This window comes from Petaurus breviceps, unplaced genomic scaffold (genome assembly GCF_028583685.1).
Source record: "Petaurus breviceps papuanus isolate PSGF00001 unplaced genomic scaffold, PetGlider_PUasm1.0 90977, whole genome shotgun sequence".
Lineage (NCBI taxonomy): Eukaryota > Metazoa > Chordata > Mammalia > Diprotodontia > Petauridae > Petaurus > Petaurus breviceps.
This window is the reverse complement of record NW_027187391.1, coordinates 46,591,088-46,613,060: the sequence shown is the minus strand read 5'-3', so window position 1 is coordinate 46,613,060 and position 21,973 is coordinate 46,591,088. Positions and strand designations below refer to the sequence as shown.

The window sequence follows — 21,973 nt, the reverse complement described above, 5'->3', positions numbered from 1 at the left end:
CGAGGACCAACCGGGGCGCTCGACGCTGAGGGGTGCGAGGAGACAGATCCAAGATGGCCGCGCCCATGTAACTCCGGCAAGCGGCGGCCCTTGACCTTTTCCCCCTCCGCCGCTCTTTTGCTCTGAGGCTTCTCGGCAGGGTAACGGGGACCGGGCGGCCAAGCCCGGAGGGAGCAGCACCATGCTAGGTCTCAGCCTCCGAGAAGTGAGTGTCACCGGCCTGCTGGGGGAGGGACCAGCTCCCGGGCAGTCACTGGCATGGCGTGGGGCGCCACAGTCCGCGCACCCCGGCCCGATGGGCCCTGGGCAGCCTCGGGGAGGTGGCCTGCGGTGTCGCCGTTGCGTAGCGTTCTCGGGCCCGGCTTTGTCTCGAAGTGTGTGTGCATCAGGCCGGTGCGGTGCAGAGCTCTTTAGGTCAGGGTTAGGGCGGCTTTTTAATGTAGGGGTGGGGGAGGGGAGGTGTCTTATGTGACCTTCCAAAAGCACCCACGTTCCTGGTTCCTCGCTTTGGAGACATGTGGGTCATACAAATAATCACTTAAGCTTGTAGAACCTCTCATTTCCCGTTGCTGCCACCTGTACTACGTTGCCACTGTGTGGTCTTGGACAAGTCATTAACCTCCCTGGCACTCCTGGTCTTCCTTTGTCAAAGGATCGCCGTGCTCAGCCGTTGTCTCTTCCTGTTCAACCTGTCATCCTTTAAGTCAATCAACTGGAATTAATCATATGTTAGTCAGCTAGTGCCTATTAATCGCCGGCTTTGTGTCCTATTAACTTGCTTCAAGTTTCAACCAAAATCTCACTTTATGCAAGGAGACATGCAGAAGGTGTCTTTGAGCTTGTTTTACCCATTTGAAAAATTGGATCGATAATACATTTATTACATAGAATAGATAATATTTATTATATATTTTGTTATATGTTACATATGGTCATATATAGCATATATATGTTTATTATTTATATATTCCAGGCAACTAGGTGGCACAGTGCATAGAGTGCTGGGTCTGGAGTAAGGAAAACTTTTCTTTCTGAATTAAAATCTGGCCTCTAAGACACTTATAGTGTGACCCTGGGCAAGTCATTTAACCCTGTTTGCCTCAGTTTCCTCATCTATAAAATGAGCTGGAGAAGAAAATTGCAAGCCACTTCAATAGTTCTGCCAAGAAAATCTCAAATGGGGTCATGACTCAGACATGACCAAACAACAAGAAAATATTTATATATTACTATAACATACATAAATTATTATAGATAATATAGTAACATATTTGTCTATAATATTTTACTGTATTTGCTATTTATATATTTAGTATATGTACTTAATTGTGCACCAAGCAAAGATAAATAACTTCATGGAGAGAATTGAGTCATTTTCTAAGTGTCTAGAAATTAAAAAAAGAAAGAATCAGTTTTTTTTCATGGAGTTTATCTTCTCTTGGTGCACAATTAAGCATATATACCAAATACATGCATAGCAAATGTAGTGTAGCATAGATGTATCTACATGTGTGTTTATGTATACATATATATGTACCTATAGCAATTATAGGGGATATCTTATTTTTATGTTGGTACCCCACAGTGCTTAGCACAGTGCCCAGCATGTGAGCACTTGATAAATTCTGGTTGATTGATACCTTTCAGGATTGCTATGAATCTCAAGTATGGTAAAATACTTTGCAAATTTTAAAGCAGTTTGGAAAATGCCCAATCCCCTCAATGCCAGTGCCTTCCCTCTGAGATTATCTATGATTCTGGGAGGGGGAAATGGCCCTTTTATGAAATCTAGGCTCATAACTAGAGAAAAGGGAAGAAAGTGAAAATTGGGAGCAACTTGGGGAAACTAACATCAAGGACACACTGCCAGGCAGAACTGGCTTAGCTACTTTTTGGTTTTTACCCCCTCAGCTCTGGGCCTTCAGGATATAAAAGGGGAGTTAGGATTTCAAAGTCAAACCACCTATTTCAAACTTTTATTTAGGGCTTCAGGACAGGGAGACTAAATTTTTCCTCCTTCCTGTATTGCATAGACCTATGCGTGCTCCTGGCACCCACAACAGGGACTAGAAATGTATCAAAATATGACATTATGGGTTTAGTTTTGGCCCAGCTTTCTGGTACTAATCTAGGGTCCTCCCTCCATATTTATAACATTGTTTCAACGAGAAAAGTGTTTTCCCAGTTCCAGTTTCTTATTTATACTTCAAAACAACGTTGTGAAGCAGGCAATACAAGTATTATTATTCCCATCTTACAGATAAGGGAACTGAGGTGAAGAGGCTAAGTGATTTGCCCATGGCACACAGTTGTGTGTGCTATCATAAGGAGTAGGAATTGAACTGTCAAGATATGATATGAGAGATAACAGCCTTTCAAAGATAAGAATTGACTTCTTCAGTCAATTCAGCTGTACTTTTCACTGCCCAGAAAGGGAAGCTGTGTCATGACATTAAAAGTCATAGTCCTAATCACTAGACCAGAATCTGGAGCGTCACTGATAGTGTCATTGGCTGGCTTCCTTTGTTAGCCTGTCTGCTCCTTCCTAGCCACACATTTGCCCACCTGCCTGGTTTCTTGAAGATTCTGTGAGCTTTTAGGCACAAGGGGAACATGAAATGGTGTGAAGGGATGGGCACAGTTCATACAGCTAGAAAAATAATTAAAAATGTCTGCCTTGCTCACTCATTAGCTTCTCCAGAAGGCAGAATTGGAAAATTACATTAAAGATAGATTTCAGCTCAGTATGAGGGGGGAGAAACAAAAAACAGTAAAAGGACTGAACTGCCCTGGTGCTATCTATGCAACTTGCATCCTGAAGGCAACGTGTAGCCTTCTAGGTCCTTGGGTGCGGCCTTTTTACTGAATCCAAACTTCACAAGACAGATCCTTTTATTAAGGGGATTTGTTCTGTGAAGTTTGGATTCAGTCAAAGGCCACATTTGAGGACCTAAAGGGCCACAGGTTTCCCAGCCCTGTTGCATGCTAGAAGTTCAAGCTGGATGATCTGTGAATGTTGTATAGCGCTTTTGCAGGTATGATTTGGTTGCAGCTGTGAGGTCCCTTCCAACTCTGAAACTGATTATTTCATCGTTTGAATATAATAGATTACATAATAATATTATTATAATGTTCTGTGTTTTCCGCATATAGTCAGTTCCACAAATATGAGGGGGGCTCTTTCTTATCTACATGTATCTCCCTAAGGACCTTGTAGCACAAGGCTCTTTGAATGAAGTCATGCTGCTGCCAGATGCTTGCATAGTTAATTATACTACAAGTGGATTTGTTTGCCTGATTTGGACTAGAGTGTAAGCTCCTTGAGGGAAAAACTTATGTTTTCTTGTTACCTTTTACTCCTAGTACAACATAAGTACCTATACTCTGTATGTACACTTTAAGTTAATTAAATTGAAAATATTGCAGGTTTCTGCTGCACTGAAACAAGGCCAAGTCAATCCAATGGAGCTCTGTCAAAAATGCCTCTCCCTTATCAGGGAAACCAGATTTCTTAATGCTTATATTACCATAGCAGAAGAGAAAGCCTTGAAGCAAGCTGAAGAATCAGAAAAGAGGTATGAGAAAGGTAAATTACTTTCAAGTGTTTATTGTTGCTTTCCTGGAATAAGTTAATTAGATTAGCATTTGGGAAGTGATTCTTTTAAAATAACATGTTCACATTTGATCAAATTGACATGAAAAATAATAAACTGATAATAGTAAATATATGATTTGGAATATTCAACTTTTACAATTTTCATTTGAAATTAAATTAAGTGTTTTTATGACAGAGACTGTGGTTAGTCTATGTAGCAGACATTTATTAAGCACTTTCCAGGTGCCAGTCACTGTGCTAGGCACTGACGGTATGAAGGCAGAAATAAAATAATTCTTGCCGTTGAGGAGTTTGCAGTCTCCTGTGGGAGAATGATCCTTGCACCAAAAAGTATTGTACAAAGACACTAGAGAGGTGAGAGTCATGCCTAACACCTGGAATAATTGGGGAAAGGCTTGGGGAGGTGGGGGATTACCTGGATTGAGGCTCAAAGGGATCCAGAGTTTCAATCAGAGGAGATGAAGGGTGAGAGAGCCTTCCAGACACAAGGGGACACTTGTGGGAAGATCTCAGATAATTTGTAACTCTCTGAACTAAGACTATAGAAGGAGGTGAGAGACACATCATAGCAACAGCTAGGGTGAATGTACTTTTTTATTTTGAGCTGTCTCTTCTTTGTCATTTTCCTGGCTTCAAACACAGGTCAGGCCCTTGGAATTTTAGATGGAATTCCCATTGCTGTAAAAGACAACTTTAGCACTGCTGGCATTGAAACAACATGTGCGTCCAATATGCTAAAAGGTAAACTACATCTCACAGGATTCAAGTTCTTAACATATTGAACATAGTCCTGGGGGGTACCTTGAGAACTTTATGAAGCATTGATTCTAATTCTTGGGGAACTTTTCAAGTTCAAAATAAAATTACCCTCAGAATTAGTTCATATTCTAGGAAATAATTCCATAATATTCATCTTCTAGTATCTAAACTAGTATTTTTTTTAATGATTACCCTTTCAAAATGAAAATTGTTTTATCTTTCACAGGCCTAATGAATTAAGTGTTGTTTAGTGACTTTGGGGCTGAGTTTTTCTTTCTGATTACCACAGGTACTCACAGGAACATTTCATACATGCAGTAATTTCTCTTGGCCTCATGCCTCATCTATAAAGTGAGAATAAATGAAGAATGGGTTTTCTTGGTACAGTGGCTAGAGAGCTGGCCTTAGAATCAGGAAAACTTGGATTCAAGTCCTACCTCTGGCTAAGTGACTGTGAGCAAGTCACTTAAGTTCTTAGTGCCTCAGGAGAGGCAGCATGGTATAGTGGAGAACACGAAGGCTTTGCAGTTAGAGAACCTGGGCTCAGATTCCACCTCTGCCTTTTTCTATTTGTGACACCTTGGGCTTCACTTCTCTGGGCCTCAGAGAGGGTTATACTACATGGCATCTGCAACTTCTCCTAGATCTAGATTTATGATCCTTACCTTCCTCTGAAGGACATTGCTATCAATCATTAGCATCTGATGACTGGTTGGTATTTATTTACTGAGTTGTCTCCCTACATAAGATAGAGTATCTTGAGGCACTTGGTTCAGCCAGGTTCACAAGAATGAGACAGATCCACTAATGTTTGTGATTGGGGGAAATGTAACTAAGAGGAAGGTTGGGAGATCTAGAAATAAAAAAGACATGCTAGGTAACTGAGTGATAGGCTTGGTAGGTTAAACAAGGAGAGATGATCTCGGGTTTGTCTTTTGTCTGGTCCATGACTACCTGTTTAACTGTTGGTCATTTTTCAGTTCAGTTCAACAACTGTTATGTGCCTACTGTGTGCAAGGCACTCTACTAGCTGCTGTAGAGACAGAATCTAATATGAAATAGATCCTGTCATCAGGGAATTTACATAATATTACAATGTGGAACCACTGGGCCCAGAGCCTCATCTGTAAAATGAAGGAGTTGAACTAGATGATTTTTGAGGTTTCTTCCAGCTCTAAATCTATGATCCTGTGTATACTGATATAAATAAAGTAATTTTAAGACAGAGAAAGCCAGTATCTGGGAGCATCAGGAAAGGCTCCTAGAGTATCAGTGCTTTGAAGGAAGCTAGAAAATCTGAGGGTCATAGTTGAGGAAGCGCTTTCCAGACATGGAAAGATAACCTCCATGAACAAAGATACATATATGGAGGAGGGAATGTCATGTATGGAAAACAGGTCAGTTTGACCTGGAAGAATAGGTAAAAGGGAATAATATTGGGGGGGGGGGGTCCCAGAAAAGTTATATTGTAAGGTTTTAAATTCCAAGTTGAGTATTTTGTGTTTTATTCTAGAAGCCACAGGGAGCCACTGAAGGTATTTGAACAGGGGAAATGACACCAGTCAGATCTTTGTTTTAGGAACATCTATTTAGCAGTTGTGCATGGAGAGGGGAGGGACTGCCACTATGACCAGTGAAGATCCCCTGCCTTTGGAAGGGAATGGTCACTGGAATTACCCTCATTTGGTGAGGGTGGGGGAATCACTTAAAATGTAACTGTAGAATAAAGCTTTGTGAATTTTAAAAATTTTATTTACTTTTGACCTTTTTATAAAAAAAAATTTTGCATTCCAAATTCCCCCCTTCACCCCTTCCCTAAACCCTTGAGAAGACAAGCAGTATAATTTCATTTATACATATGAAATCATGTGAGACCTATTTCCATTGTAGCCATGTTGCCAAAAAAAAAGGGAAGAAAAATAAAGTAAAAAAATTATGCTTCGATTTGTACTCAGAATTTGTCAGTTCTCTCCCTGGAGATGATGGATCTCATTCTTCATCAAGAGTCTTTTGCAAATTGTCTTGGATCATTATATGGTCAGAGTAGCTAATTAAGTCTTTCATAGTTGATCATGTTACAATCTTGCTGTTATTCTCTACATTGATTTGATTCAGCTCACTTCACTCTGCATCAATTCATATAGGTCTTCCACGTTTTTCTGAAATCATCTCCCTCATCATTTTCTTATAACACAGTGGTATTCCATTACAGTTATGTACCACAACTCTTGTTCAGCCATTCCGCAATTGATGGGCATCCCCTCCATTTACAATTCTTTGTCACACAAAAAGAGCTGCTATACATATTTTTGTACAGATAGGTCCTTTTACCTTTTTTCTTTGATCTTTTTAAGATATAGACATAGTAGCGATATTGCTGGGTCAAAAGGTATGCAGAGTTTTATAGCCCTTTTGGGCATATGGTTCCAGACTGTTCTCCAGAAGGGTTAGACCAGTTCACAACTCTACATTAGTGCATTAGTATCCCTATTTTTCCACATCCCCTCCAATATTTATCATTTCCCTTTTCTGTCATGTTAACCAATCTGATAGGTTTGGGGTGGTATCTCATAGTTTGCATTTTTCTAATCAGTAGTAATTTAGAGCATTTTTTCATATGACTATAGATAGCTTTGATTTCTTCATCTGAAGACTGCCTGTTCATGTTATTTGACCATTTATCAGTTGGGGAATGGCTCATATTTTTATAAATTTGACTTAGTCCCTGTGAGGCCTTTGTCAGAGAAGTTTTCTGTAAAAAAAAAAAAAACTATTTTCCCCCATTTCCTTCTAATTTTGACTGCATTGGTTTTGTTTGTGTAAACCCTTTTTAATTTCATGCGATCAAAATTTTTACTTCCTATGATCCTCTCTCTGTCTTGTATTTGGTCATAAACTCTTCCCGTATCCATAGATCTGACAGATAAAATGTTCCACACTCCCCATATTTACTTATGGTTATCATTCTTTATGTCTAAGTCACCCAACCATTTTGACCTTATTTTGTTATATTATCTGATTTATTGGTCTCTATTGCTGTACATTTTAAAGGAATCCTGAAAATCATTAAGCATCACACAAAAACTTTATAAAATTACACATATATAAGAGATCTTTGGGAGGATATGCAAGTATACATAGAGTAGCATGGTGGAAACTCTAGGGCCAACAAGGTTCTGACCAAGCTAGAAGTTAAAAAATGTAAAGGATTTGCTACTTCAAGTGTATTAATTAATGAAAGTGAAAAACCTTGTTTACTGTTCTGTCAAAAACAGAGCTGACACTTTATTTTTCAGGCTACATACCTCCTTATAATGCTACAGTGGTTCAGAAGTTATTGGATCAGGGGGCTATTCTTCTAGGAAAAACAAATTTGGATGAGTTTGCTATGGGGTAAGTAACATCAAATGGCCCTTGTTTACTTTATCTTGTTATCTTTACTCCAACTAAGTGAATAGAGTCCCACTTTAGTTAGGTGAAAGATCTCTTGAGATGTGTTCAATGCCGGTGGTTTTTATTTCACAAGTGAAATATGGCAGATGAAATTATTGTAATCACCTTTCATCTAGCAGGACCAACAGCTCATGATTATATGATTAATTCTGTATATAAGTAGCAAATCAAAATGGAAAGGTCATTGGACTTCGAGTCAGAAGGCCTAGATTAAAATTGTGCCTCTGACAGCTGCCAGGTATGCAACTTGCGGCAAGTTTCTTTTCTGAGACCAAATTTGCTGTTCTCCAAAGAGCCTGGGGAGTAGGGAGGTTGGGTGGGGTAACAGTTCTAGTTGTTAGGAAAGCACCCTAATACCTTAAGGCCCCATGTAAATATGAATTATTATACACTGAACTGACATTGGTTTCATAGGCGCTGCTTTTCAGTATTTCAGTAGTTTAAAAAAAACATTGCTTTGAGAGGCAGGAACATTAAGAATTCCAAGTTACCCCTTTTTAATGACTTGAAGAGGAAAGCTCTCTTTGTACCATCTCCAGCAGGCTTTTCCCATTTTGCAGGAGTTTGATCAATAGTAGATTGCTATAGGTGTCCTAAGAGCAGGTTCTCCTTAAAATTTTGGTCTCTCGGTGGTCAACTTAAGGGCTCTTTTCTTGTCACTTGTGTTCAGAAGAGGTGACTTATTGTCCTTTGAAACAGTCCTCCTTGGTTTGTAAGTGATTTCTCCTTTAGTTGTTGGGGATGATTGTGGGAATAGGGTGTAGGCCTGTTTGCCTCTTTCCTTACATCAGAACAGGGTTCCACCTTTTCCATTCAAACACCACTAGATTTCCAGTAGCTAGATGAGTGGGAAGAAACAACTCAGGAGAAGAGGAAAATTCTCTGTGAATCCACAGATATGTGTGCTTTAATCTTGCTTGACTATTTTGCCTTAGATCTGGAAGCACAGATGGTATATTTGGGCCAGTTAGAAACCCCTGGAGTTATTCAAAGCAATACAGAGAAAAGAGAAAGCAGAACCATCACAGCGCGGATGAAGATTCAAATTGGTTAATAACCGGAGGCAGCTCTGGGGGCAGTGCCGCTGCTGTATCTGCCTTCACGTGCTTTGCGTAAGATTTTTCTCTTCAATATTTTACGTTAAGACCCAGCCAGGAGCAACTTTTTTCTTGATATAGATAAAGCCAGAAGCCATATATGAAACCTAAAAGTAATAGTTCATACTAAAGTGCCACAAAAAGTCAAGACATGGTATTTCTTCCAGGAACCTATTGTATTATATTAGTACCTGTATACAGATAGGTTTTTCAGGTTTCAATCTTTTTGTCGGAAATCCTGATAATGCAATTTAAAAAAATCAAAATGACAATGGGTAAACTTATTTTGATATTTTATCTATGGGAATTTGATGACAACAATTAAAGTTTCTGTATAGTGTCTTGCTTTGTTCTTTAAAAAATAAAGGGTGAAAGAGGGAGGAGGAGGGAAAGAGAGGTCTATGGAATACAGATGAGCATTTATTAAGCATTTACTTTGTGCCAGGCATTGTGCTGACACATTTGCTAGTACAAATACAAACAAAAAATAAAGATAGTCCCTGCCCTAAAGGAGCTTACATTCTGATGGAAGAAGGTAACACATTAGAGGCAGCTAGGTTGCTCCGAGGATAGAGCACTGGATCTGGAGTCAGGACGACCTGAGTTCAAACGTGGTTTCAGATGATTACTGGCCGTGTGACCCTGGACAAGTCACTTAACCTCTTTTTCCTTAGTTTCCTCCTCTGTACAATGGCAGTACTAACACCCAGCTCTGAGGGTGGTTGTGAGAATCAAATGACATAATAATGTAAAGCACTTATCATAGTGCGTGGCATTTACTAAGTACTATATAAATGCTTATTCTCTTTCCCTTCTCTTCCAAGAGGTTGCTGAAAGTTGGGTGGAAGGCTGAAGGGGAGAGGCAAGGTAGAAAGCAGTCTTGAGAGTCATGGACTGAGCTGTCCTTTGCAGTGAGCTTGGTGTGGTTACTTTCTCAAGTGGAGGTTCTAGGAAGGAAACTAACCAATGGGAGGCTGAGGCCATAGGGCTGGAGGTATTTCCAGTATAAAAAGGCTGCTCTGGTGGAGGTGGAGAAGTAATCATGGGCTAAGCCACCAAGTTAGGGAAGAAAGAACAATAGAGAAAGATGAGAAAGGCAGCATGGTGCATTAGAAAGACCACTGATGGCCCCTGGATGACCGCCTTGGCTTGGATCCTTCCTTTGCCCTTTTCTGCCTGTATGGCCTTGAAAAACTTATTTAAACTCTTGAGCTTCAATTTCTCTCCTGTAAAACAGGATTTGGACTAGAAGACCTCCTAGGTCATGGTCCAGTGCCAACTACTGTGATCCTCATGATGTATCAGAATAAAGTAATTCACCTAAACAGAAGCTGATATCATATTTTGTGGTTGTTGTGAACACAGACTTGATTGTAAATAGAGATCCTGGAATCCACATACTCTGAATTTGTATATCTGATAAAGCTGTGCTAATAATGATGGTTTTTCCTTTGGTCCTCTGAAATTTATAGTTGATATAGTAGCTTATTTGTAGTATTTAAATCTTATATATATTAAGTTTCAGTATCTTAAAATTGAACTAATGCTTTTGGGATCTGTATTTGTATATGATTTGATTCTGATATCAATACATATACTTTGCATATGTATGTATGTAAATATGATATTTTAATTGTACCATACCTCAGTCAGGACTTGCAAATAAATTCTTTAAAATCATTTTAGATATATTTTAGTGATTTCACAAACCTACAACTAAAAAAAAAACAACTTGCAGAGCTTTTGTGAGGTTTTCAGGAACAGGTGTGCTCATCATAGGGCATTCATTTTACTCTTCTTATTTTGCTACTTATTTGCTTTTTTATGTTTTAAGGAATGTTCTTTGAAGTTCTTTCTACCCTAAGAAAAATCGGCAACTTTCATTATTTAGGTTTACCTCTCACTTTATTTAGTTAGGTTTGTTGATTGTTGATCATCTCACCTTAATCAAATTCAGTGTATTTTTTTTTTTTGCAATTTGCTAAGGTTGATGAGTTATTTTTTTCTGACAGTATTGTAACCATTGAATTACCTTTTTTTTTTTTTTAAAGAAATATATTCAGTAGACTTTTTGTGGGTGAGTGGTTATTTTCAGTTCCTATGGAATTGTAGTAATCAAATGAAAACCATGCTTTGGTTTATTTGTTGGAATTTTGTGGTTCATAATATCTTACAGGTTAGCACAATAGAATTGGATATTTTTCCCTTACACTACTTTTATCCTCTTCTAGAAGATCTCATCCTTTTTTTTTTCTTTTTTGATCCTTAGAGAAAAATCTTGGCTCCTTGACGTAATTCCTCCTGAATTATATTTTTATCATCTTGCATAGCTGTCAGTGATTTCCATGAGGGAAGATAGTCTAGAAAATATCTTGAAATGTGAAAGGAATATTTTTATTTTGTATCTTAAATCGATTCAGTAAGGATAAAAAATAAATTTTAAATTTTCTTTAGTGAGCAAATAAATGCCTTTGTTATTGTTAGTAGCGGTGAGCATGTCTCATCAGCATTACCTTGGAAATTCAAATCTATCAAATCAGAATCAATACATAAAAGCAAGGACCCAGAAAAACTTCAGATTGAATATCAAAAATTTCACAATAAAACGTTATCTGCCTTTAAAATTTTTTGTTATTGTGATCTTTTTCTTTTAAAGGTCTCTCTGAATTTTCTTTTAAAATAGGTATATTTTAGGTATATTTAAAAGCTACATCTTCTCACTGAGGACTGCTTAAATCTCAGGGCTTTGGGATCAGACACAGGAGGTTCAACAAGAAACCCAGCTGCTCTGTGTGGGCTTGTTGGTTTAAAGCCGACCTATGGATTAGTTTCCCGATATGGTCTCATTCCACTGGTGAATTCGATGGATGTTCCAGGAATCTTAACCAGATGTGTGGATGATGCAGCAATTGTGTTGGGTATTTATAAATACACACACACCCATCTATATATAATTTCATGTAGTTCAAAACCAAGTACATTCTACATTGCAATGCATTTTTTTTCTCTGTTACATATTAGCATTATATCCTTTTTTCAGGTGTACTGGCTGGGCATGATCCAAAAGATTCTACCACAATTCAAGACCCTGTGGGACCATTTATACTTCCCATTTTGAGAGATGTCAGCAAGTTATGTATAGGAATACCAAAGGTAACTTTTCTAGCTCCTTATTTTAGGGAAGTACCATCAAAGCAGAATTTTTATAGGCTTTTTATAAGAATTATATTATAGCACCAATTCCCAGGCTTTTCTAGTTAAAAGATTTCTTTTTAAATAAAAATATTCTGAGGACTCCCACATGATATTAGTTGTATTATTAGTCTTCATTTTTTGAGAAAATATCTGTTTCACAAAGAAATCATGAATTTGACAGTTCATTTAAATAACTTTGTATTTTATTAGATGACAGTAGCATTTATTTATATTTGAAAAATAGCAAGATTCATGTTTGAGACAGTTATTCATTCTACAGAAGGTATGTTAGCTTTTTGATTATTACTAAATCATTAATACATATTTGGATGGAACTAAATAAAAATTAAAATGACAATTCTTGCTGTGATTATGAATTTTTCGACTCTTTGCGACTATTCTGCAGCCCTCCAGGGGTCCTCAGCCCACAGGTTGAGAACCACCATGCCATAGCATTAGAAGTATTCATATATGAAAATGAATATAGGTATGCATGATCTGTATACCTATATAAACCAAGTGAAATTCAAAGCCTTAACTTTTTTAGACTGAATGCTCCGGAAATATGATCCTAGCCCTCCTCACAATGAACTTAAATTTTAATGGGGGAGACAGTAAGTAACATAAATATATACATACATACACATATACATATATAATATACACACGTGTATGTATATGTATGTGTGTATGTATATATATGTATATATATATACACACATATATATACATGCAGCATGAATATAAGAGTAATGTATCCAACTATAAAATAGTTAAGTATAAGAGAGTTTGGAAGGGAGAACACTAGCAGTTGAGGGGATGAGGAAAGATTTCCTGCAGAAGATGTTCTGAGTTCCATCTTAGAAGGGATGAGGCAGAGGTAAGGAGGTAATGCACCTCAGGAATGGGAAATGACCAGTGCAGAGGCCCAGAGATGGAAGGTGGGGTATTGTGGTGGAGAAACAGAAGTGAGTCTGCCTGGATTTTGTGCAAGAGGGCGATGATTATCCAGTGAGGCTGGAAAGATAGGTAGGGTCCAGGTTATATAAGCCTTTAAAAGCTTAAACAAAGAAGGGTATATTTTATCCTAGAGGCAATAGGAAGCCACTGAAGTTGGTTGAGTAGGGGGCATCATATGGTTAGATTTGCTTTTGAAGTTACATGCTTTTTTTATAGCAGCATGTAGGATAGGCTGGAATGGGGAGAGATTTAAGACAGGGATAGCAATTCAGAGACTGCTATCCATTAAGAGGTGATAGGGGCCTGAACTAAGATGGCAGCTCTGGAAGTGGAAAGGAGTCAAATGGGAAAGATGTTGCAACAGTAGAAATGAGAAGATTTAGCTGCTAATTGGGAGACTAAGGAGTCCTAATAATGCCAGGGTTACAAACCTTGGAAACTGAAAGGAAGCTGGTACCTTCAACAGAAACAGGGAAGTTTGGAAGAGGAAAGGTTTCATGAGAAAAAAATAATGAGTTCAGTTTGGAACATGTTGAGTTTAAGATGTCTTGGGGACAGCCATCCGGTTTGAAATATCCAATAGAAAATTGGTGATACAGGACTGAAGCTGGGGGTGGGAAGCCTGGGGCTAGATAGATGGATATGGAAGTCATCTACACAGAGATGATAGAGACACCCACAGGAGAATGAAAGTACAGGGAAAAGAAAAGAACAGTCATTCTACTTTTTTTTTTTTTTTGGTTTGTCCCTGATGGTTTTATCACAGGAAACTCCTTAGTATGTAATGTCCCTCTATTACTGAAGATCAGCAAATCTCTTGTAATAAATAATCGTAAAGAGTTATGTGAAGAGCTTCAGTGGCTTAACACAGACAATAGATGGTACTAACCACTCTGCCACACTATTCTCATTAATACTCTTCTTCTGATACTCAGATGTTAAATGAATAAGAATGTCTTGTTCAGATGAGGGCTTCCATATCATAGTAATTTTTCTTTCAAATGTACTTAGCTAAAGTGTGTTTTTGACACCTCACCTAAAAATGTTTTTGATTTATCATCAAAGAATATAGACCACTAAAATGACTATTAGAGGCTTTTAGCTCTGAATTCTAAATAATTGATTTTGGGGCTTCACTGTGTAACTATATCATTGTATTTCTTTGGGCCTTCATTTCCTAATCTGGAAACTGTAGATGATGATACTGGTATATAACATCTAAAAGTGTTGTGAAATAAATTAGTGGTAAAAATACAATGAAGTCCCTTAAAAAAAGGGAGAGATCATTGTAATGTGAGCTTCCTAGAAATTCTTATAAAAATGTATATACTCCTTAGCAAACAGTCACTTAGCATTTTGTTCAGTTGTGTTGCAAATGTTTTTCTTCTCATTTATTATCAAAGGTCATGGGAACCAAACCCACATACATTTGTACAGGTGGTCAGCCTCATATTGACTTTCTTTTTTCTATAAGGAATATAATGCACCAGGATTGACAAGTGAAATGCAAGCCCTTTGGTCTAAAGCTGCTGACCTTTTTGCATCTAAGGGGGCCAAAGTAGTGGAAGTGTCCCTACCCCATACCAGTTACTCAATTGTTTGCTATCATGTTTTATGCACAGCAGAAGTAGCATCAAATATGGCAAGATTTGATGGGCTTGAATATGGTAAGGCCACTTTTCTTTGGATTCCAAAATTGTCTTATTCAAATAGTTAAAGATTTACTTATTCAGTAGTAGCAAAAATACTTCCTGTCTGTTGTATGTATGTAATTATTTTTTAAAACAGTTTTTATGGATATCTTTTATTTTCATATCACCTACATTCCCAAATGTTTCCCTTTTTCCCCCTTCTCTTAATAGTAAAGAATAAAAGCAAGGTGGGGGGAGGGAAAGTTCAGCAAAACCAACCATTTTATTGTATAAGTCTAATATTCTATGTACTGTACCACATCCTACTTCTGAAAACAAGCTGGGGGAGGTAGCTTCTCTGATCTTTTATTTGGGGCCAAGCTTGGTCATTATAATTTCACAGTAATCAGTTTTGGTTGTTTTGTTATTGTTATTCTTTCTTTTTGCATTATTGTAGTCATTATGTGTATTGTTTTCCTGCTTTTTCAAAAACTTTATTTTACATCAGTTTATATGTCTTCTCATGTTTCTCTGAATTCTTGATATTTGTCATTTCTTCCAGCACAGTAATATTCCTTTAGATCTTTGAACCACAAGTTTTCTATCCCTAATTGATAGATGTTTGCTTTGTCTCCATTTGTGTGTGTGTGTGTGTGGACACATACATAAAATTATAAGTGTTAATGGTAGAATGACAGTAAATTAGTGAATTTTTACACTGTCACTGCAATGAAAATCCATTTCTTGGTTGGCTTCTTATTCTTGGCCCTATTTGGAGACCAGTCATTTTCTCATAGGGCGCCCAAAGATGAAAAATCACTGAGAATATAGTCTTCAGTAACTGCCAAAGGTATGAATCTTGGCCTAGTGTTTAACCAAAATTTGTCTTCTCATATGGAGCAATTCAGTCAGCAAGCATTATTAAGTACCTACTGTGTACCAGGGCTTGCTAAGTGCTGGGGATACAAAGAGAGCCAGAAGACAGTCCCTGCCCTCAAAGACCTTACAAGTCAAAGAGAACAATGTTTTCCAACAAAGCAGATGGAGAATGGTCTTGTAGGTTCTTTTTTTTTCCTGCTGATCATTTACTACAATATAGAGAAAATTCCTTTATAATATACAAGGAATTAAGGCTTATTTTGTACGTTTGATTTGTAGGCCACCGGTGTGATGTAAATGTGTCTACTGAGGCCATGTATGCTGCAACAAGACGGGAAGGGTTCAATGATGTCGTAAGAGGACGGATTCTCTCAGGAAATTTTTTCTTATTGAAAGAGTAAGACAGCTAACCGCTTTGGGAAGAAACTTTTTTTTAAGTTTCTGTTATTGATTAACTTTCAAGAGTAAAATAATGCCATGGATTTTTATGACTTTTTATGCAAGTTAAGATGTTTTATCAGATCTGAAAATGCAAAGTCTTAGTTAATTTTAAGAATAGAAAGTTGCAGTTGTGTGCTCTTTCTTTTTTTAAGTTAGAAAAAGCCTGCTTATATCTCTTCTCAGTTATGCAGAAATTCCAAATATGCATATAACTGGTAAAAGCTAAATGGGGTCCCAAAGCTTTTTCATCTTAAATGTTCTGAGGCCTTAGTGCCACATCAGCTAGTCCTGATACACCCTTATAATGGAAGGTGATACTGGTGCTCCTTGGAGAAATTGTCATTGGAATATACTTTTTTCCTGCTTTGAGAAAAGCTGCTTTATCATTCCTTTTAGGAAGTAGCTCTTAATTAATATACTGCCTACTTAGGATGTCTTCAGTACAAGTTAATTCATGGCCTTCTGATTAGAGTACATCCACCTTCAAGTTGGTAAGACAACTACTTTGACCTGCTAGGTTTTGTACCTTGATATGTATATTCTGTTCAGTTTTTTAAAAATATTTTGAGAAGTATTTCATTATAATTCATTTTCTTTGTAATCTTATGTATTTCATTTTATACATTTAAAACCATTATTCTCAGAAGTACATTGGCTTTACCAAACTTCCAAAGGGCTCCCCATATGTAAAAGAGGTTAAAAAACCCTGCTGGTTTACATAGTGACACAGGCTGATTCTTAATGCAGCTGGTCCCCTGAATGTCTTTTCATATGATGAGGAATGTTTTTTTCTCAACATGCTCATTGACCTTTTTCCATATCAAAATAAAGGCCATATTTTCAACATTGGTTAAATTCTTGGAAGTAATTGGCTGAAAGAAAAAAAATACATTGATACTGAGCAATTTTCTAAGCACTATACCCGGGGTAAGAATTGGACCTCTAATTTCATAAGTTCAGGGTAATACTTAGTGAGGATGTTCTGTCCGACAGTGCAGATCATCATCTTCTCTGCTGCAGCTCTTAGTCTTAGAGAGTGACCTGGAGCATGGCTCCAGACTTGCCAGAGTCACAAACCCAGTGCGTGTCACAGGCAGGACTTGAACCCCAGTTTTCCTGGCTCCAGGGTCAGCTCCCTATCCACTAAGTCACATTGCTTCTCATAGAGAATTTTATTCAATTGATCACAGTGTTCTACTTTTACAGGGGATTTTTTTTTTCAGTGTTTTTAAACTTTGTCTTAGAGTACACATTGACCCAGTACATTGGTCACCTGAATTTTTTTTCCCATAAAAATTCCATGAGGTTGCATGGAAGAAAGTTGGGGCTGAAGTACTGTTCCACAAACATCAAGTGCTTCTGGCAAGGTGAAAGAAGAAGGACCTGACTTAGAAGTTAATCCCAATTTAGGACTAATTGCTTTTTACCTTAAAAGTCAATTTATGAGTCAGCATAGACAGCTTTGCATTTTGCTTTGTGCAGATCTCAATCCCTGTTTAGTTACTTCTCCTGTTTCTTATCTTTTTATACAAAACAGGAAGAAATGTAATAGGTCATCAAAGAACTGCATGTCCTTAAGAATCCAGATTTTAAAATTATCTTAGTGTGATCATCAACTTTGCACACATCATCCCTGTTACAACTGAAAACTGACAACTGCAAATGTTTTTCTATGTAGCCTCTGGGATTGAATGACAATAATACTTATACTTGCATAGGGCTGCACACTTTACAAAATATTTTCACATGCAGTATATTAATTGACCTCATCCTCACACAATCCTGTGAGACATGTAGGAAGAGATAATGATACCCATTTTCTAGATGAGAAATCACAGGCCCCAAAAGGTAAGTGGCATGTTCAGGGTCTCCATATCAATAGAACCCATGGCTCCCGACTTCTAGCTCAATGTTCTTTTCAAGATGCTATACTGGTTTAATATACTTGTGTCACCATTCATTTCCAAACACACGTGTAGGACACCATGATAATGCTTTTCTTTGGGGGTTTATTTTTTTGTTAGAATGAAATTCAGTAGAGAACATTGAACTCTTCCTCTCCATCAGTCTGTCTCTTTCTTCTCTGCCTCGATGTGTGTGTGTCTCTTTTTGTTGCCTTTTCTTCTAGTCTCTCATTGATTTATATGTGATTGCATAGATTCGGTCCACCGTTGTAACTTTTACTGGAGAAAAGTATCTGTCAAACCAGGTCTTCTCAATCTTCACACAAACAAAAAAAAACCTTGAAGATTAGGGTAGCCAAAAGATCAGATTCATTTTATTCTACATCTTTTAACATGGTACTGGTAACAAGTTGGGCATCTCACTGTTGTTGATTTGAATAGTTTCACAGTGATCATATTTGTATTTTATTGTCCTTTTGTTTTCAATACTAAATTTGTTGATTAACCAAGATATTTTTAACAGACTGTTATATTAGAATTTTTCCCTTGTGCTGCTAGCACTGGGCTTTTGAATTTGTCACTCAATCATCAAATTCCATACATTATTGCATGCTCAAAAAGAAAAATTGTATTATATGCTCACAGAATTGAGTGACTAATACTAAATGTGATATTTAGAATTGTGTGATAATCCATTTTTTAAGAAATCCAGTTCTTTTTTGTTTTGGAGGGGGCAAGGGAAGACAATTGGGGTTAAGTGACTTAGCCAAGGTCACACAGTGTGAAGTGTCTAAAACTGGATTTGAAGTCAGGTCCTCCTGATTCCAGAGCCAGTACTCTATTCACTGCACCACCTACCTGCCCCTGTCTTAAAAAGCTATTTAATTGATCAGTCAAAAATCTGTACCATGTCTAGATTTATGACTTACTTGAGATTTTCTTTTCAAACATAAACAGTTCACTGAATCTTAAAACTGAACCCTGAGCTAAATGATCTCTAAATTTCCTTCTAGTTATAAAAGTTTACATCTATACAAATGTATGTGTATACACATTTGTGTGTGTACATATACATAAAGTTAAATATAAGGAATTCGAGATAAGAGAATTCAGAGATTAGGGTGCCAAGGAATGAAGCTATTCTCCCTACTCTCGAGGAGACAATCTCTAACCTTCTAACAGTAGTCCAGCATATGTTTGGAAGTATACTCTCTGTCTCTCCATCAGTCTGTCTCTTTCTTCTCTGCCTCGATGTGTGTGTGTCTCTTTTTGTTGCCTTTTCTTCTAGTCTCTCATATTAATTTCCTGCTAATTGCAGTTACCTACTACCAGGATATGGTTACCTATAAGATACAAATATTGCATAATGGCATGGGCTTAGGTACAGTGAACTCTCATGTCCTATGATCTTGGAATGAGTTGTTCTCCATGAATGTATATATCGTACATCATGTGTTGATTATCAGTTTTAAAAACAAATTAAATACAGTAAAATATGTTACAAGTATAATGAATGTAATTTAATCCTTCTCTTATGACTCAGACACTAGGATTTTGCAGCAGCATCTTTGTTATTATTATGAGCATGAAATGACCATCATGTTATAAAGGAGAGGCAGCTTGTTGTGGCAGAAAGATTGCTGGACTTGTAGCTGAGATCCCTGAGTTCTAGACCTAGCTCTGCCCCTCTTCTCTGGGATCTCTTCTAGTGCTGAAATGTTCAGATTCTGAATCTAGGTGATGGTCAGTAGTGAGTCCTGGTTCATAGAACGTGTGCTAAACTGACTTTCAATAATTGGAATACCCATGTAAAGTAGATGGTACACCATCTCACTAAAGCCAAGATTTGTTTTCCCCAATGCGAAGTTTAAACCTATATGTATAGGAATGAAATGTCTCTAAAATGTCAACTGTTTTCCCACAGGAACTATGATGATTACTTTGTGAAGGCACAGAAAGTGAGACGACTCATTGCTAATGACTTTGTGAAGGTCTTTAATTCTGGTGTGGATATCTTGCTTACTCCCACCACCCTTCGAGATGCACTGCCATACTTGGAGTTCATCAAAGAAGACAACAGAACCCGCAGTGCGCAGGATGATATTTTTACCCAGAGTGTAAATATGGCAGGTGAGGCCAAGGGGTGGGGAACAGTGCTCAGATTTCTTAAGGCCCACTGACCTTGCAGTTCAAGCCAATTTGGTTTAACTTTGAATGTTCAGCCTAGTCCTCACCTTCTGCGTGAGGCATGTTGTTACCTTAGAAAAAGTAGATTTTATCATTGACAGTGGTCAAGTAAATAAGTAACTTGGCAACTGAGTCAGGAACTAATCTAGCTGAAATACTTCAACTTTAATTTTTTTCCCAGCTGGAAATTAGACTTCTAGTAAAGTTCTTGGGGGATTTAACCTTTAAAATCATCCTCAACTCAACTCGGCAAGCATTTATTAAGTAGCTAATTATGTGCCAGAAGTTATCTTCAGAGCTCAGAGTACAAGACAAAAAAGAAACAACCCCTGCCCTCAAGAGGCATGTAGTCTGTTTGGCAGAAGCAATATTGGATCATGGTCATAAAACTGGAAGGGACTGCAGTGTGGTTCAGCTGTCTCCTCTTATAGATGAGAAAACCAAGGTCCCCCTGGACAGTGAAGTGACTTGCTCACTGTCACCCAGGTAGTAAAATGTCAGAGGCAAAATTTGATCTCGGGCCTTCTGCATCCAGAAGCAGCGCTCTGGACTCCATAGCATACTACCTCCTGATGTGTACATAGAAAGTTAAATTCTGTGTGTATATGTGTATGTAAGTATACATGTATATGTAAATACTATATATGCATAACATATAATATGTATGTTTACTTCATGTGTGTGCATATATATCCTTACATACATAGATATATATTAATTTCTGAGAGGAGAAGAGAGCTAAGGTTTAATATTAGGGGCAGCTGTTAACACTAGAATACATATTCCGGAGGCCACAATGGAAGAGATGGGTATTTATTTTTTTTTTCATTTTTATTTCAATCAGAGTCCATTCAAGAGGCTAAAAGATGATTTTAAAAACAAAGACCCCCCCCCCCCCAATTTTTAAAAATGAAATTAGGGGCATAGAATAGCTTTAAAAAAATGAAACAGAACAACCCCTTATTTCTTCCTGCTCAGGTTTGCCAGCTGTAAACGTACCCATGGCCCTCTCCAGTCAAGGTTTGCCAGTTGGACTGCAGTTGATTGGACGTGCATTTAGTGACCAACAACTTCTCACTGTTGCCAAATGGTTTGAGGAACAGGTGCAGTTTCCTGTCATTCAGCTTCAAGAATTAATGGATAATTGTCAAACTTTCTCTCAACATAAGAAATTGGCTTCGGTTTCATTAAAACGGTAATGATGAAGACTTTTGTACAAATTCAAAATGACTTTGGAAGTATTTATACTGGAAATAATTAAGCATGGACTTTTAAGAAGTCACGTGATCTTACTAAGTGATTGGAATTGGATTTATTTTCAACATCATAATTCTGGTTATTACGGACTTAGAAATTGTAAATAAAAACTTTTCAACTAGTTAACATTTATTGAGTACACTCCATATTCTCAGCACTCTGCAATAAAAAGAGATAGGGAATAAGAGGAGGCAGTCGACATAGGTTTGAGTAGGTTGTACGGCTACTGAGAGACAGAGCAAATCAGAATAAAAGCACAGAAAAGAATGAGGCCCCTGCAGCAGGGAGAGTTGTTGTCTAGGGTGCCCAGTCTTTCCTCTGCTTGTTGTTCCCCATGAATTTCCAAGGCTTATAGCATCCTTACTATCATGCTTGTCTGTAGTTGTGAGAGAATGTCCCTTATCAGGGTGAAGCATGGTAAACTTAAAGCATCACACTGATCCTATCCCTTAAGTTATATAGAACACATCTTGTCCATGTTGACTCCTCATATACTGCAATGGTGTCTCATCTAAGAGATTAAATTTTGTCATTCTTACGAGGAAAACATTAGTTCAGAGAACCAGTTTGATGGAACCAACTTCCATATGATCT

The 21,973-nt window shown here is 37.6% G+C and overlaps 2 protein-coding genes across 4 annotated transcripts in view; one reads left to right on the top strand and one right to left on the bottom strand.

Moving 5' to 3' along the window:
- Positions 1-183, bottom strand: part of RTN4IP1 (reticulon 4 interacting protein 1) — a 66,921-nt gene extending 66,738 nt beyond the window's left edge. Inside the window, exon 1 of the mRNA XM_069077120.1 lies at positions 12-183. Within this exon, the coding sequence (XP_068933221.1) occupies positions 12-183 (172 nt within the window). The remainder of the gene's footprint in view (positions 1-11) is intronic.
- On the top strand, positions 66-21,505 carry QRSL1 (glutaminyl-tRNA amidotransferase subunit QRSL1). Of its 3 annotated transcripts, none has more exons than XM_069077116.1 (11): positions 66-205; positions 3,427-3,586; positions 4,259-4,357; positions 7,672-7,768; positions 8,764-8,940; positions 11,668-11,843; positions 11,966-12,078; positions 14,555-14,747; positions 15,870-15,987; positions 19,860-20,065; positions 21,101-21,505. In XM_069077116.1, the coding sequence occupies exons 1-11, from the start codon at positions 182-184 to the stop codon at positions 21,319-21,321; spliced, it is 1,584 nt and encodes a 527-aa protein (XP_068933217.1). In that variant the 5' UTR covers positions 66-181; the 3' UTR covers positions 21,322-21,505. The 3 variants fall into 3 exon arrangements, with proteins under 3 accessions (XP_068933217.1, XP_068933218.1, XP_068933219.1); XM_069077117.1 differs by lacking the exon at positions 66-205 and adding an exon at positions 242-414; XM_069077118.1 differs by lacking the exon at positions 66-205 and having other exon boundaries at positions 3,438-3,575.
- The last annotated feature ends 468 nt before the right edge of the window (positions 21,506-21,973 follow it).

Coding starts and splice junctions, on each gene's coding strand:
- QRSL1 (XM_069077116.1), top strand. CDS start 182: ATGCTAGGTCTCAGCCTCCGAGAA. Junction 12,079..14,554: donor TATGTATAGGAATACCAAAG/GTAACTTTTCTA, acceptor TTTTTCTATAAG/GAATATAATGCACCAGGATT. Junction 14,748..15,869: donor ATTTGATGGGCTTGAATATG/GTAAGGCCACTT, acceptor TTTGATTTGTAG/GCCACCGGTGTGATGTAAAT.